Source organism: Spinacia oleracea, chromosome 4 (assembly GCF_020520425.1).
Source record: "Spinacia oleracea cultivar Varoflay chromosome 4, BTI_SOV_V1, whole genome shotgun sequence".
Lineage (NCBI taxonomy): Eukaryota > Viridiplantae > Streptophyta > Magnoliopsida > Caryophyllales > Amaranthaceae > Spinacia > Spinacia oleracea.
In genome coordinates this window covers 61,656,868-61,674,764 of record NC_079490.1, presented here as the reverse complement: position 1 = coordinate 61,674,764, position 17,897 = coordinate 61,656,868, and the positions used below count along the sequence as shown (strand labels likewise).

At 35.8% G+C, this 17,897-nt stretch overlaps 1 protein-coding gene across 3 annotated transcripts; it reads right to left on the bottom strand.

Annotated features, from left to right (window-relative positions):
- Positions 1-1,351: 1,351 nt before the first annotated feature.
- On the bottom strand, positions 1,352-17,187 carry LOC110778104 (uncharacterized). Of its 3 annotated transcripts, XM_056843531.1 has the most exons (22): positions 16,996-17,187; positions 14,497-15,045; positions 14,127-14,386; positions 13,909-14,001; positions 13,337-13,471; positions 13,121-13,242; positions 12,758-12,922; positions 11,502-11,607; positions 11,148-11,253; positions 10,942-11,052; positions 9,285-9,448; positions 8,411-8,528; positions 7,185-7,409; positions 5,030-5,220; positions 4,636-4,803; positions 4,398-4,503; positions 4,003-4,140; positions 3,706-3,864; positions 2,744-2,950; positions 1,949-2,143; positions 1,799-1,870; positions 1,352-1,664 (listed from the first exon to the last, which is right to left on the bottom strand). In XM_056843531.1, exons 1-22 carry the CDS (start codon positions 17,041-17,043, stop codon positions 1,515-1,517), a joined length of 3,588 nt encoding a protein of 1,195 aa, XP_056699509.1. In that variant the 5' UTR covers positions 17,044-17,187; the 3' UTR covers positions 1,352-1,514. The 3 variants fall into 3 exon arrangements, with proteins under 3 accessions (XP_056699509.1, XP_056699510.1, XP_056699511.1); XM_056843532.1 differs by lacking the exon at positions 1,799-1,870; XM_056843533.1 differs by lacking the exons at positions 1,352-1,664; positions 1,799-1,870 and having other exon boundaries at positions 2,002-2,143; positions 2,680-2,950; positions 16,996-17,186.
- Between the last annotated feature and the right edge of the window lie 710 nt (positions 17,188-17,897).

The window sequence follows — 17,897 nt, the reverse complement described above, 5'->3', positions numbered from 1 at the left end:
CTTGAGGAGGGCGAATACTACGGATACTGAACGACTCCTCCGGGAAAGTCATATTCGTGGATTTCCTGGCATGATGGGAAGCATTGATTGCATGCAGTGGGAGTGGAAAAATTGGTCCACGTGCATGGAAAGGAATGTATCAATGGAGAAGTAAAACGGAGACAGTAATCTTAGAGGTTATTGCTTCACAAGACTTGTGGATATGGCATGCTTTTTTGGCACACCAGGTTCTTGTAATGATATAAATGTCCTCCAACAGTAGTAGGTGTTCTATGATAAGTGTGAGGGCAGAGCTCCAGAGGTTAGTTTCAATGTCAACGGAAATACATACAATATGGGATGTTATCTTATAGACGGTATCTATGCAAAATGGTAACATTTATCCCATCAACCAACATCCACAAACCGATAAGCACGTATTATTTACCAAGAGAGTTACCGAATGGACGTTGCACGTGCCTTTGGAGTGTTACAAGCTCGATTTGCAATAATACGTCAACCAGGTCTAGCATGGTCGAATGAAATTTTATAGAAAATCGTAATGCCCTGTATTATCATGCACTATATGATTGTTGAAGATGAACGAGATGGATATTTGCATTACGGTGCATCGAATGTAATGCATCGAAATTTATCAATGGTCAACCTCAAAATGTAGTTGGATCATCAAACGGTAACAACAACCAACCATTTACCATGAGAAGTGGACGATTGATAGGCTCAATTTAAGTGGTTATATGGCGAACATAAATAATGTTCGTGACAGGGAGACTCATATTGCATTAAAAAGTGACTTGGTTGAGCATATGTGGGATAGTTTCGGCAACAAATGAAGAGATTAAGAAGACCAATGTCGTTCTTAATGAAGATTGGATTTTAAATTTTTATGTTTTTCTTTGTTTTATGAATTATGTGATTTAAATTTTATTTTTTTTCTTTTTCATTTCGAATTCAAAAATTAGCAAACAAGTAAATAAATATTGAAATAGCTTACGTATTTAAGTGATTATTAATATTAAATAAAATTCTCTAATTAACAAGTAATAACTAACAATGTCATTAGTTTAATTAAGTAATTATATAACTCAATAACTAGAAATAATTAGTAATACATAATGGTGGGGTATTGATAAAATTAGGAGAGAGAGTGGTGGTCAACTTCACCATTATAGAAAAATAAAGGAAGTGACTGATAATAGTAACTCAAGATAGTGAAAAGTGACGTGGACAATGATGTGGAAGAGATATAAGATCATAAATGGTTGAATAACAACTCACCAATGGTGATGCTCTTATCAGGTAAATTTTTTAGCTTAGATCTTTAAATATTGAATAACAAAAACTCAAAAGGTGGTAAAAGCAAGAATAGGCAATTTAGTTAGGAAAGAATGAAGTTTTTTTGTACACAAAGAATAAAAAAAAATAAAGGGGAAACTACAAGACTATACAAATACAAACAGGAGCAAAAAGAATAGACAGACAAGAGATTATACAGAATGGAAGTTGTGGGCACACTAGACATAGAAATAGTTGGATTGATTTGTTCCATCTCTACAAAGCATGGAGCGAGCCTCCACCACGGACCTAGGCGGCTCTAGATCTTTCTCCTTAAGGAAATTGCCTTGCAAACGCTGCATCTGGGAAGCGAAGATATCATCTAATATCTACGAAACAAAAACACCACCAACTTAGGGATTGTATAAATAATCTAATTGGTTTCATCTGACATATAAATACCATTAGGTTGGCATTAACTTTAAAGCATGCAACTTTTGTAGGAAGTAGATGAGTTACTTACCCCAAGGGCGTAATATGATCCCTTGTACCAGACACGGTTCTCTTTCCTTCCCTCGAGAAACCTTAATACGCTCTGAAGAGGAACACAAACAAAAATGCTCAAGTGATTATGGCATAGTTTGTTAAAAAACATAATATGAAAATTTCATACCTGCCCCATTCTATCCCAAAATCCGCGACAAAGTGCCACAAATATTTGACTAATGAAAACTTCATGCAAATTTGATATTGAATCGATCAGTTGTGAATTCAGCATCAACATTCTCTCACGAACCTCGGCCTCATTGTCTGTGTCTTCTGTTTCTTCCAGGATTCTTTTAAGCTGTGTGTTTCGATTGACTTGCATCTGCAGTAAACTTCTTGTCAGTACCACATATCCCCTTCCTTTTTATCTAGCATCATCATAATGTTTCTTACACATAATGGTTTTCTGACAATTATTTCTAAGCAATTAGCAACACAAAATCACTAAGGTTGCGTTTGGATTGGAATGGAAATCAAGAAAACTAGTTCTTCAAAAGTGTTAAATTTTCAAGGAAGAAATGCCCACATATTCCTCCCTATCTGTCCTTCATTTCCCCCACTCAGTCAGTTTCAAATGCTTGCGTTTAAATTAAATACCACCCCCAACGAACCAATATTAGCGAAGACAGACCAATAATTTAAGTGTAAAATCCAGTTAGCAAGGAACTCATGAGCAACAACATAATACCTGAACTCTTTCTAAGCTGTATCAAGCAGTATTTTTGTAGGAAGAACTTATGTTTGTAAATTAGCTACCAAATAGACAAGTAAATACTGCAGATGTTTCAGCTAAATTGTTCTTTTTATAGTGGCATACATTGCTGATAAAGTTTTTCCACTATAAAAATGCTTACATACATTGCTATAAAGTTTTGCCACTATAATAGACTGAAAAAATGCTGTTAAAGAAAGGCTTACATACATTGCTATAAAGTTTTGCCACTAAAGCTTGCATGTAGTTTTTGTACTTTGTCTTCAGCAAAACAGATACTCCATTCATCTGCTCCCCAAAGGATAACTTTTCACCGCCGATCGCAGGCAAACATGAAGCCCAGGATTTTAAAATATCTTCAACTTGAGAATGTAGAACTTCAACAATTCTCTTGACAGTGTTTAAAAAAGTACCCAACTGAAATATTTTGAAATAGACAAACATTTTAAAACTGCATTTGATCTCAGGACCTTTTTGATGCATGCATAGGATAAAACAGATGATAGTAATAGTTCAATCTATATAACATGAACCCTGTAAAAGTAAGCAATATTTATATAGCATTTGACAGGATGAAATCATGCAAGTTTTCCAGGAAAAATGGAAGAGAGACGAAATATGAGGTAGGCCAGGGTCATAAGGAGGAGGCTAATACAGTAATACTAGTTTTCTTTCTATGGAATGCCTTCTCCCTCTTAAGAACATAACATCGTCACCTTCCAAAGTTATTGTAAACAATCTAATGGCACAATCTTAGCTCATGATGCTTTATACCCATGAAGTTATACATCCCGTTTCAAAAACTGCCTTGCAGAAACACTTTATGACGGAGATCGGAAAAATTCCAAGCCAAAATTTATAAAATTAACAAAATCTCCAAAATCTCAAATCGGGCTTGCCTTTTTTACAAGGATCTCATGATTCTCATCTAATAACAGACCCCAAAATCTAATGACCACTGACCAGATGCTTTTTCCAAAGGGAACTCAGCAAAGGAAAAGTAATAACAATAACTAAGAGTAAGAGTAGCACTAAGATTTTTGAGAGAGTACAATCAGGTGTGTTCTTTAAATTTGAAGACGCACATAACTAGTAGCATATAGAATATAAAAACTCTGCTAGTAAACATTATAATGCATGCAACTGTTTAAAAATTATGCCTATTCACTCACTTGACCAGGGACTGAATAGAGTGTTACTGACTGTCGTCTAGCCAATTTCTGAACATGCATACCAAGCTTCTTTGGTATGCTGTCTTTCAAAGGAGCCAAAATGTCACTATACTGCTTTTCCAGTGCTTTTAAGATTGCTCTCTCAATATCAGCAACAGCCTTCAAGAACGTGAGTTGTTAAAAACTAGTCAAGTTAAAAGTTTAAAAATTTCAGAGAGTGCAAAGGTTATGAAAAAAATTCATATCTTTTGTAGAATTGTAGGCAGAAGTATCTCGCAGTTTGTGTACTGAACTTACATTTTCCAAATCTAATGAGTACTGCGGCCACCTGCTGATAACCATTTCGTAATGAGTTAAGGCATCCTTTATTCTTGAATACATATCCTCAACGAATGGTGAGGTAGAGAGGTTGGTAGACACCCCAGACCATGGAGTCTACAAAAAGACAACCAATTGAAAAACATATTTATGAAATCCTGCACGTCAGACAACTGTCAACTGCATTTCAGGACAAAATTAATTTTGGGTTGCTTCAAGTGTGCTACCTCCCATCCAAATAAATAAATTTCTAAAAGGAACAGAAACAAAATTGAGGTGGCAGATTTTGGTGCATGTTGCTTTATTCAAAAACGTAAGTTAAACAGATTTTATATGACTCAAAATATTAAAAAACATGCAGCAGGCCAGCATACCTTTTCTGCCTTGCAGAGATCTAGTAATTCAAGTTGCATCTCTTGTACCCACACCATAATGTAACTGTGAAATAGATCCTTGCAGTCTACACCACCTTGAATAGGACTAAAAATTATGTTTTAGTTAGACAGGTTTGACCAGAGGAAATAGGTAAGCCACAACGTGGCGCAAAACATAAATCAGGCAACATTGTTAAAATTAAATTTTCAAGATTGATGAGTCCTTCTATGTACCTACCTTACTTTCCATGTTTCAAGATCCCTCTCAAAATCAGAAGTTGCTGCCAGAAGTTCATTTACATGTGGCGAAGGGCCTGATGGAGGACATGCTGCAAGGAACCCTTTAAGCCTTTTGGACAATTCGGTGCTATAAACAGTAGCGGTGATGTTTGACAAGTCCGTTGAACTGATGACATTCGAAATAGAGGTATCAGGATACTGAAGGATCTTTCGCGAAAGCACGCACCCACAATTCTTGAAATACGACAAAGCACAAAAAGAAAAAAGGAAAACAGATTGTACGATGTAGATAGGACTTAAAGGCCTTGATAATTTAGTTATTGTAGATTTATACAAGAATAACAGAAAAGAAATGCTGACAATCAAGAATGTAAAGAGATGGAGAACAATACCTGGGCAGTATATGTTGGTTATGGATCTTGATGTCTGCGAGGATTTCTCTGCCTATGTTTATACAAAGGTTCTTCATCTTCATATATGCTGTGGAAATGGATATCTGATCTGTTAGGATATTCTCAGAGTTGCTGGACATGAATTCATCAGCCTCTAGCATGTGCCTTCGACACCTTTTCTGAGCTGCAGTCTGACATTTTTGCAAGGAGTTCAATCACTATTCGTCTATTAGTTTTGTAAGTCTAGGTAACTAACTAATGTATGAGTAAATGCATGCAAAGAGATAAAAGAAAGATGACCTTAACTCCCATTATAGCAGAAGAGATCCGCGAAAATGATATGTACATACATGACCAAACCCTTAGAGATCATATATTTGTCACAAATGACCCAATTGGCATTTTATACTGAACGGAATTTGACACGACCAGGAAAGTCAAAATGTCTAATATTGAGTATCTAATCATAGAAGGTATTTGACAATAGACCTGATTATTTCCCAATCCGAGTAGCTTCCGGTGACTTATCCCCAAAATATGATCTGAACAACTTGATTACTAACAACTTGATTACTGCAACAAAATATGATCCTAACAACTTGATTACTGTCTGTATGTATTTTTTTCTGCTTGCACACAATGATTTTAGAATAATTTATAATTTAGCTTGGTACTTGTTCTGCCAAGACAATGTTTAAAACTAGCAAACATGTCTGAAAAATAAATTTGACCTTATGTCTATTGCTTTGTTGTCAATATATGGAGTACCAAATTGAAAAGAATTCCTCTAAAATAAATATCCTTCGCATGTAATTCCCTCATTTGAGATTATGAGGTTGTGAACCCTATGTCACACATACTCACATTTCAAGTCCAAGCTACCGTGTCAAAAGACAAAACACTTGAACATGTATATCTATATAGGACACCTGACAGCTAGACAACTATATGTCACTCAGAGTCAACGTTTCAATTCATTTGAGATCAAAAGCTTGCAAAGTTTTCACAAAATTTCTGCCTTTGACACCGAGCTAGACGCCTATACATGTCCAGCACTAGTAACCTAATTTAAGCAACATCGTCAGAAGCACATATTTGCCTTATGTTTCATACTCAAATTCATCCACCACAAACCTTTTTTACACGCATCACGAATAGTCTTGATCAAGGATGACAGTCATGGCACATGGTGGCAAAAAGGTCAAGAAAAAACCTTATATGTTCCATACTCAAATTCTTCCCTCCAACCTAAAACTTTTTACACGTATCTCCAAATAGTTTTGATAGGGATGGCAGTCATCACACATGGTGGCAAAAAGGTAAAGAAAGAAAATCTTATTATTTGAAGAAGACTCCCTTTTTTTATGGCCGAAAATACAAATTTGGTTACTCATGGTAAACAAAACCACTGTATTTATTAACATTTTCCATATTCCTATTTTATCAAATGCAGTACACTTTGGGTATCTAGCAAAAAGTCTCAGTCCTAAATAATGTTTGAATGTTTTCAATATACCAAATCCATTAAAGAAAAGTTTCTTTATACCAAACTGACGTCACAGACTCACACATAATTTTCATCCTTAGGATTCACAAGTTTGACAGATAACCAAAGTGAAAATCAGTGCTGGTACAAAGCACTAGAATATTTATAGTATGATGCAATAAGATACTAAACAAAATTGGAAAAATAAGTGTACAAAATGCATTTGAACTACATCATGTACATGTGCAGGGTTCAAGCATCAAAACTATTCCCTTCAAAAAAGTTTCAAGATTACATCACAAAAAATTCAAAGAAAGCCTTGAACGAGGATGACATGACAAAAGTCACAACAAGGTGAAATTTCTCTTGGATTGACTTGAAACACCATAGCTTTAAACCAAATTGGTTCAAATGTACTCATATCCAAAATGTTTTTTCGCAAATATGAAGTACTAGGTTAGCAGTAATATGCAGCATTCAGAGAAAATTGTATGGAAGTGATGGTCATCAGGATAATTTGACGTTAATCACAAGGGGGAATGAATGGAGCATATGCAGAGAACGTTACATTTGAGATTTTAGTAGAGAACCTACCTAGTCATTAATTGCTTCCATATACTCCACATAACAAAAGAATTATGCATTTAGCTAAAAGACTTTTGGTATCACCTGTAAATGCTTCTGTAAAACTGCCTGTGCATCTTGGGAAAGGATATCATGAAGAAGGGTGTAAAGTTGAACCGCTGGACCCAAAGCTGATGACGCAGTCTCTGGTACCGGAGTTAGTGAATCTGTCAAACCTGTGGATGAGTGTTCATCCAGTGACTTGTAATTTTCAAAAACATTTGCAAGGAGACTCTCAACTTGTGTTTCGCAATCCAACAAAATGCTTTTCTGTGGGAAGGGCAGGCCAACAGTCCATGAGTATGGAGAAAACACCTCTAGAGTACAGTCAACATAATCTAATAAGCTCCGTCCTTTAGGAAAGTTACTTGAATTTTATATCAGAACCCATTGCTAAATTCCTAGCGGGGTGAACTGAGGCCCAGGCGCACAGGTCTCCAGAAAATTATTCTTATTAAGTGTAATATGTATAACAGACTTCTCTGTACAAGCATATAAAGCAAATAGGCATAATGAAACTAGCTCGAGAACAAACAAAAAAGGTCTAGATTCTCTAGAATTCAAAAGTTGGTCCCCTATGTTTTTCTTCCATCTTTCACTATTTATATGATAATAGAGAAATTGAACTTCGCCGACTAAGTTTTGGTGCAGAACTGTGTCCAGTTATGGTAGCTCCGAATCTCGATGCTCGACAGTGATAGTGATGTTAAAATAGTTTTACCAGAAGAAAATCTTTAATACTCCAACAAATGGTCTAAGGTAGTTATTTTAAAGGGGGAGAGGGACAATTAGCATAATTTAATTATTTTGTTTTCAAAAGCATTCAACATTTTTAACACCCGTTCTGTCCTCTTATACAGACACTGGAGGGAAACAATGCCAGAGCAAATGCAGTATTTCTCAAAGAGAGTGTCTGAATACCAGGTTGTCAGCAGATTCAAACTTTAGATCAGTGCCTAATACTTTTCTTCTGTGGCATGTCACATTAATAATAATTAGGAGGATTCAAAAGACTATGAACATTCTGCTAGACCAATCAGTTTAACATTGTTCAAAAGAGCTCCTCTCGGGATTACTAATTAATAATAAGAATACAAATGAAAGGGGGTGACCAGAGAAAAAATGTGATTCATATCGCCGTATATGTGATTCTCAAACTATGATACATAAACGCCTGATGCAATGTGATCCTTGAAGTCAGACTACCATACCTTTAATCCCTTAGATAAGAGATTAAGAAGAAATTCCAAATAAAGAGATTAGGAAATTACCTCTTGTCTATTTAATCTTTTTTCACCCCTGGCCTTTATAACAGGCATAAGCAAATCCAGAACAAGCCCCAGGCAATCTTTTGTTGGAGTACCCACTTTCATTACATACAAGAGATACCTACAAAATATTATAGTAAAATATTCAGAGGGGGAATTTTCACAACATATGTAAAAGTGAAAGCAGATGTATAGGAAAAACTATGATTCAAATAACAGTTGTGACCTAATTTCTAGCGTCTGTCGTATTAATGAAATAATAACTGAGACGCATGGACAACATTTTTTAAAGAAATCTAAACGGAAATGAATCTAAAATGTTCTCCAGTGTACCCTTTCCTACTGATCCATTCCTCTTTTCTCTCAGTTATCAAAACCATTTTGGGTTCATCCTCCTAGTCACTGCAACAGTTGGAATCTAGTAATTATATTTTTCAGTTAATCATGACTAATTTAGTAAATAACCCCTTGGAATTATTTTATACATCTCTTAAAATAAACCTTTTGTCTCGGCTTTTATTATGAGAAAACTGCAGACAAGTGGTCGGCAGCTTCTGTTTATTCCTCCTTTAACTACTCTCTCTATATCCTTCCCAGGTCCCCAAGCCATTACTTTATTTTCTCTCTTCACTCTTTTAGCCCTCTTGTCCCCTTTATAATTGCTTCATCTCTCTCTAAACTCAATAGGTCTGAATGAATAGGAAATTGGTTCACATTTCCATCTTAAGAGGGGAATGTATACAGTTCCTATGCATGTATGGGAAATGAGAACTTGAGGACTACATAAGCCATAAATAAATATCAAATAGAAGGATGAATGCAGGTATTTTTAGTGAATGTAACATAGGTAATGTGAAGCATTCAAGGTGAGATATACCTTAACTTTGTGTAAGAATCTGGTACCGCATAATAGTCTGCAAATTCATTCAGCAACCATTTCCAAGGACCATACAAACACAAATTACGAGAATGGAATTGTTGTGCGCGCATTGCAGCTTCCAGCAACATATCATATGCAAGAGTTTCAACAACAGCACTAGTCTGTAACACGTAAAACATAAATAAGAGAGAAATTTAAGTACTCAGGTTTGCATTTGTATACCTAATGTAAAAAATATGGAACTGTAAGCCTTTCCAAAGATAAATAGTAGAATAAAGTTAAACCATCTGAATTTTAAGTTTTACTTAATTATGGTTCCATGCTTTAGTTTAGGTTAGCATCTCCTACAGTCCTACTCTAAATCTTCCCAAGTTCTTAAGGAAAGGGGGGGAGGGGGTGCACAATATGAACCTATTTGTTCTACCTACATCGGTAGCCAAAGTAGGGAATATAGCTACCACTACTTGCTGATCTTGTCCGTGACCTGTAGAGATAATAAAAAAAGCTTATATCGTCTCGCAAAATTAAACAAAATATGAGTCCTGGATTGTCCAGAAATTACTGCCAGGAACTATGCTTCATTTGGAAAGACCTGTAATTTATCTTCATTTATCTTCTCCACTAGTGAAAAGAAGTTTTCCGCTTCCACCATCAAAGATTAGGAGGGGGCACTGGTACTGCGTGCTGCTTCAGTTTCGAATGTTATGTTCATTTTTCAGTTTGCCATCAAAATGATATCACGAAAGTTGCTAGAAAGAAAATTTTAAATATAACTGTTTCGGATGGAACGTGGAAGATTCCTATAATCTGTTTCTTAGATGATCCCTATTTCTAGGTCCTATACCCCAACTTGATTTTGACATGTCTTTTTGGTGTTAACACTTAAAATAACACCTATTTCATTCTTCAAAACAAGCTTTGTACAAAAATGGACACTTGTTTTCCCTCTCCCTGATAACGCCCCACTATATACATTATAATACACCCACCATCACCCGACAGTGTGACATCCCCTTTAAGAGGATACCCAAATTTCTTTTCACCTTTCCTATTAAGTAAAATAAGATTTTCTCTATATCTCAACAGCTTTTCTTCTATCTCGAATCTTGATCCCACTACTCTTACTTTTTCTTCAATCTTGCCCATTTTCAACTTTTATTATTTTATTACCCTTCACTCCTAATTTTGATAAGATATCTACCACATCATATCCCCCACCATTCTAGCTTAATCTCCCAGATCCTATTATGAAAAGGGTTAGGACAGAGGGTTACTAGATGTTCAATTTTCTGGTTGCTTTAAATTTCTTCACATAAGTGGGTCGCCTTTTGTCAGAAGATGCATTTTCTGGTTGCTTTATATTTCTACACCTAAGTGGGTCAACATATCCTGTTAATGAATGTGTATGATCGGCGGGGGGGAGTTGTAGCTAGTGGATGTGGTAAAGTATGTAATGTTTTCCTTGTAAGTACCTAAGACACGGTTGGAAAGTATTCTGAACCATATTTTTATTTTTAGTTCACTATGCGGAAAATAATATAGCTTTTTAGTTGTTACATGTCTGCTCTCAGAGGGTTGCAGGAGCAGCAGAAGAAGGGGTAGGAAGGGAAGATATAGAACATAAAAATTATTAATATCGAGGAAGGAACCAGACCTTTGTATGTTTACCCTCTTCATCTGTAATTGAACTAGATATGAAAAGTTGGATTTTTCCAATGCATTCATGGTCACCATGGTAGATAGGCCACCATCGAACTTTGTCATTCTGTTTGAATACACATATACAATTGAGTAAGTCACATTTGGGGAGATTGAGCATCTTATTTAAGGACTTATGTGCATTTTGAAACGGATACATACAGGGTTCTCAGCTATAAATGATAGCGGAATTGAAGCGTGGCCTTGGATCATTTGTTTTGAATCTCTAACTTCAACTAGAAGTACATTCCCTTGACTTTCTGGAAAACTAAAAACAGAGGAACTTGTCATAGACAGTACACGGGTAAAAAGTAAAAACAGACTGATTTAGGGCTACTAAAGAAACTTAGCAGGTACATTTTATGTGCCATTTATATGACTCGTTAGATCATAAAACTCAGCGAAAAATGACATATATATGAGGTTTTCAAAATAAAATGGCCAGCTGTGGTCATATTTGCAAGAAACAACGTTGCAACTTTTAAAGGGACCCAAAAAAGAACCAATCAAACTTACAAGTCATGGTACTCGCCAGTTCCTGAACGTAAGCATATTGCAGAACCAGAATCCATTTGAGCATCTTCTGTGGAGCTCTTCAGACGGAATATGCATGACAATGGCTCTGAAATCACAAGACATTATTTCCATTGACTAAAACGAGGTCCAAACATGATTTGTACTTTTTCATAATCCAGCACAAGGCTCCCACCTAATGTGAAACTTGGATGTTCACATGAAACCTCCACATGCTCTTTAAATGAAAAGGTTCTGCGTGCATCATATAAGTTTCCATTCGAACCTTTTATAGAGCGCAAGGGGGTGGGGACTCGGTAGTGACTTTAGCATATTTTTTGGAGAGTAACCAATCTGATTCCTCGTAAAAAATATTTCTGAAGTGACAAATCCTCAAGCTCTAAAATTCTAAATTACTCTGTGGCTCCCAAATTAAACTCAGTTGAAATAATTCTGATTGACTTAGCAAAGAAAGGCATGACCTAAAATTTCAGATGGTACTTCCTTTTTGTTTTATTTCTCTTTCTGCATACAAAAGCTGACGGTCCATTTGATAAGCGGTAATAAACAGTGGTAATGGGAATGACTTTGTGGTATAAACTTTAAGAAAATTCAAATACAAATATCTATGGGAATGATACTTCACCCGAAGAATTTCATTTTCTTCGTAATTCTTCATTACCCTCCATTACCATTACCATTACCATGGATATTGTGATGTTTTTCTTCTCAAGTTACACTTGAGTTCATTCCCATTACTGTCCTATATTATCGGCTACCGTCATTTATTCCCATTACCATTACCATGTGATGTTACTTTGCTTCTCAAATTACAATTAAGTTCATTCTCATTACCGTCACCTATTACCGGTTATTCGGTTAACGAAGATGCCGTGAAGGTAGGTTAGGGCCTCGGCGCTTCATACAAACACTCTTCATCCTTATTTTCATATACACTAATACACGTAAATATATATTATCAAAATGATATGCCTTTATATTCAATAGTTGAGATACATTAGAAATACTTGCCATCTCCTTAATGCCCTTGTAGTTCATTTAGACAAAAAAAAAAAAATCTTCTCGAGAACTATGAACTTCAAAGTGACTATATAACTTGCATCCACAAGTAATGAAACATGGACTGACACTCAAAAAACTCCAATCTCCTTTTTATCGATTTTCTTCTTTTCTAAATGTATGCATGAGAAATAAGCTGTAAATTGTCAATCAATATTATGCAGATAATTACTACAAACCTTCACGTGTTAGTGTTAATGACGAGTTCACAAGTGAATTGATGCTTGTTTTCACAACTGATGAAACATGGCGTACATACTCTGTCCCTGCCTGTATGTACAATGCACCATGCTGAGAGAAAGTACTCTTAAGTTTTCTTCTCGGTATAATGCGCAGCCTTTTCACTGCCACAACAAGAAATGCCAAATGACTATTCAAAGTTTTCAAATGAAGATAGGATATCCTGAAGACAAAACCAGACTTTAACTTTATAATACTTTTATGGAAGAGTATCGGGGGTGGCACAAAAGTATGATAGTACACGCTTGTAAACAAAAACACACACAAAAAAAGAAAAAAAAAGTAATGAAGCATGAGTCTACCTTCCACTCTAATCTTGCTGAATACTTTATTTGGCTTCCTACAGCATGTTTCTTCTGAGATCTTAGGGTCCGCACCTTTTTCTGTCTGTATACCAGGTGGATGAAGCAGGATATTGTTCAGCCTACAATGACCCACGAAAAAAAGCAGGAGATTGAGTGACAACCACTTCTTCTACAGTTTAAAATTGAAATTGACACATCCAAAAGGTGGCATACCCAAAAGCTGTCCAAAGGATAATGCACTCATCACGTAGAAACTCGGGTGCATCTGGGCAGCCTTTTGCCCATGCATGCAAGCATAGCCGAATGCAGGCATCATATGCAACAAGTGTTTGGAAGGCATGTTGGCCGCTGCAGCATTTTGCAAGTCAGACAAGAGAACGAAACAATAAACCTCATAAAAGAGTTTGCTTTGTTGATAAATTATACGATAACTGGAATTCTCCAATATGTAACAACCAACTGCCAACTTTCACCACTTCATAGTAAATAATTTATTGAAAGAGAAGATATGACAAAAGTAACCTGAGGCCGTTGAGGGTATACAACACTTAGTAAGCAAGCATAACAGAAGTTGATATATAAAGGTGTATATTTTGGACTTTCAGGATAGTAAGTTGAGATAGTCCTACTAAAATTGATGAACAAACAAAATTGACAGAATGTAATAAAAGAAAGGGAGGTCTCTTTGAGGATACTAATTAAAAGTCCAGCAAACAAATCTACAAATTTTCAGAAGTTAAAACATGGAACTGTAAATTGGTAATAAAAACATAATAATAAGGCACCTTGTATCATAACAACAAAGTGGCTCCATGATATCTGGCATACAGTGGGGTGCTAGCATTTCTTCTTTCACCAAAGTGGTTGAAGGATTTGTTCTGAAATGACAAAAGAGACAAAGTTTCATACCATAATAGACAGATACAACCAATTAAACCATAGTAGTATTGCATAAATATATTAAAGCAGGAGGCAGTCAAGCACAAGTTAATTAGTTAATTACTTCTCGTTCAAATCATTCTTTTCCAAAGTTTCTGTCTTTTTTCCTGACAAAATTGGGTTGGCCTCTTCATAACAGTCGGCATCTCTAGGCATGTACAGCCCTTTTCTAGTCCGTCCATCCATTGTAACATCCATATCAGTCACATGTTTCTTTTCTTCTGTAGGCTTGTGTACCTGGTCTCCATCAGCATTGACCGGGGGAGCACTTGGAGTACCCAAGTCTCCAACATCATAGTATCTGCTATGATTAATGGGTGTATCCTACAATGAGAAAAACCATCAGAAAAATCAAAACTTGTGTCTTCTAAAGCTGCACATATCTTCACATTTTCATCTGCAATACCATCTTAAAGGGAAATTTTCACTCTTACCTGTGAACTAAGTGGGTTAACGTTATTAAGAGCGTGACTGCAACTATCTGGAGCCATATAGTGCTCACTGTGTTTGTCAAGCACCACATCATTGAATCTCTTGGTACGATCTGGCAATTTAACTGTAAGATCAATCTTAGACAATCCTCTATTTATCAACGGCAAAGGTTGTCTACTTCTCAAATTTGTGCTAGCTTGTAAATCAATGATTTCTTCATCATTGTCATGAAGAATAGGCATATTGACATCATTGCACCTTGAAAATTTTTGGTTGAAATTCTCAGAATAATAACCATCCATGTCATATGGGGCTGAAGCAACACTTTCTTCATCACTGTCATTACTGACAGTCTGTTCATCAGATTCACAGATATCAAAAGTTGATATACTATGTTTGCCAAGCAAGCCAGAATGGAACTTCAGAGGGGGTAAAGTTTTGGGTGACATATAATTGCTTCTGTTGCGAAGAAACGGGGATGATTTGAAGACTGTTCCACACTCAAAGTTATCCACTGAGGAAGGACCAGCCTCCATCACATCTTCTTTCCCCTACAAGTACAAAGAGAAACATATGAAGTATTAACATATGCAGGATAATCACGCTACTTGTCTCACCTTGCCATCCTAGAGCTACACAGAAAGAGAGAAACTGCCTATTTATCGACCAGTGACCCAAACAAAAATCAGTTAAGTGACATATGAAGTACTTTGGTAACTCGAGAATTTCAGGAATCATGCTTTCATGCTGAAGCCCAAGTTTGATTAAATTACGTTACTGACTTGCGAATGATCCATGTTGAAGCATTGAAAAATCCAACACCACAGGAGTGGTTAATAAATTGTTACCAATGAAACGGTTTCGCTTCCTTTTGGCAGATTTCCCATGAAAATCAAAATGTAGGCCAAAACTCAAATCCTATAAATCATATTCAATCACATACAATCTATCGGACTCGAAACCCTAACCCCTCTTTTTCTAATCTATAGTACTAGTCTTTTACGCACGTGATGCGAACGAAAGTAAATAAAAACAGATCAAAAAATAATTAAACGGAAAGATTATTGGTTTCGGGACGTAGATCATGGACTGATTAAGGGACTTTTCATATTTCTATTGTGTTTGATTTGTTAATAGTAATTTAAGATGTCAATTATTTCTAATTTGTCCATATGATGTGTTATTAGTAGGGGGCATTTTAGAGTATTTTATAGGGATCACCAAAAAGTCATTTACATTTATGACCAAAAGAGTTCCCTTGTAGGATAGAGATTACTTGAACTCCAAGGGAATGCATTACATTCCTCCACGTGTCACCATGACTTGGCAAGTGATATGCGACATGTCATGCACAGACATTACTCATTATTGTTTTCTCACAAAAAAAAATGTTGTTGTAATACTTGAACCCATGACCTCTACACTCATAAGATAAAGTTTTATCCACTACTCCAACTATACAACTTCCTCCAAAGTAACACTCCTTGAAAAAAAAAACCATGCTTATAAATGTTAAAAATATTAATGCCCAAAATGTATAATTCTATTTGAGTAACAATCTATTATAACAAAATTTAATTATTTTTCTTTGTTTCCTTAGATCATGAGTCAAGTTGTTAAAAATAAGTTATTTTTTGTGTTTTTTCAGCTAACCAATTATGTGTTTTTTCCAAAATAAATTATGGACATTGTAATTCTTCAATGTACAACGATTTATAATTTAATTTATTTCTTACAATTTTTAAACTGAAGCACAAAACAATGACATAAGCTTTATCCAAATCAAGTGAATTACTCAAAAAATCAGTTTGCTGGTTATTTGTTAACTACTCCACTCCGTAATATCTATTCTAAAATGATGATAATTATGTTTCACATAATTAAATAAAAAAATTATCTCCAAATACACGCAACGACCCAGGGCATCCCGGGGACCAATAAAGAGTTTTCTCTCTTAAACATTTTCTACCTCCCCAAACAGTCAAATTTTTAAGCGAAAATTTTAAATGATAAATACAATTTCCAACCACAAACACAATTTAAAGCCAAATTATATTATTAAAATACATTGTGAAACAAATACAAATACATTTTCATCTCTAAATTGAGATCCTAGCCTGCAGTTTCTAGTTTTCTTCGGTGCTAATTTCCGTACTATCCCTTCTTCATTTCCAAATATGCGTTTGATTTCAATAAAGCCTCCTCCTTTCTATTAAATTAAAACTTTGTAGCCATCTAAATACAATGTAATATCCTGAAATTCTAAAATAAAACTAACAAAATCACAACGACAGAAAATCAAGAGATTATTTTTTCCCCAAAACAGAAAATTCTTGATATAGAAACAAAATATAAGGAGAAACCTGAAAATCTCTGAAAATGGAAATTGAAGGAAACCCTTCAAAAATTATAGCAAGATACTACAAGAAAATGCCCAAATTGGCACACAAAAAGAGAAGTATTTAAAGAAATAGGTGAAAGTTAGTGAAGGATTACAATACCTGTTTAATCCAATTGATTGCAGTTTGATCTAGACCTTGAGCAAACATTTTGAATTTTAGAGGATGGGCTTTAGGAGTTGCAGTAATTGGAAGGTGCACTGATTTGCGAGCTTATGCACAGACGATGAGACGAAGAACTCGAACTAACGAATAGAAGGAGCGTTTTGGGGATAACGGCTAGTTTGAAGAAAACGTACACTATTTATTACTCTTGGTATTTTAACGTTTTTTTCAAAAAAAGAGATCATCATACTCCGGCTGAGTCTAAAGTAAAATGTCATGCACTGCTATTGCTATATTAGGCGTGGTTATTGGACAGGGTAATCCAATAGATAAAAGATCGGATCAATATTAAAAAAAACTTCACCTTTTTATCTTATTAATGGACAAGATTGATATGGGGTCTTTGTATATAGGATTTTTATAGACATTAGTAAAAACCCCAATTACTTTAAATGAAAATAAATGGGTCAGATATGGTCCAAATGTATGACTCATTACCATGAAACATTAACTTAATGACCCACCCAACAGTACCCAGACTTCTCTTTGTTCTCAAACCTCACGGCTCACCCCCTCGCTTTCACTCTCCTCCCTTCATTCACCACCAGTCCACCACCACCACCACAACTCCAAGCCGGCGAACTTTTTCTGTTCTCAAACTTTACGGCTCACCCCCTCACTTTCACTCTCCTCCCTTTATCCACCACCACCACAACTCCACGCCAGCGAACTTCTCTCTGTTGTCAAACCTCACGGCTCACCCCTCACTTTCTCTCTCCTCCCTTCATCCACCACCACCACATATCCACGCCGGCGAAATTCTCTTTGTTCTCAAACCTCACGGCTCACCCCTCACTTTCTCTCTCCTTCCATAATCCACCACCAAAAGTGCACGTCGA

Excerpts from the sequence above, each read along its gene's own strand:
- LOC110778104 (XM_056843531.1), bottom strand. The coding sequence starts at position 17,043 with ATGTTTGCTCAAGGTCTAGATCAAACTGCAATCAATTGGATTAAACAG. Across the intron at positions 8,529-9,284 it reads GATTCTTACACAAAGTTAAG|GTATCTCTTGTATGTAATGA; the intron begins GTATATCTCACC and ends AATATTTTGTAG. Across the intron at positions 4,504-4,635 it reads CTTGAAACATGGAAAGTAAG|TCCTATTCAAGGTGGTGTAG; the intron begins GTAGGTACATAG and ends CATAATTTTTAG.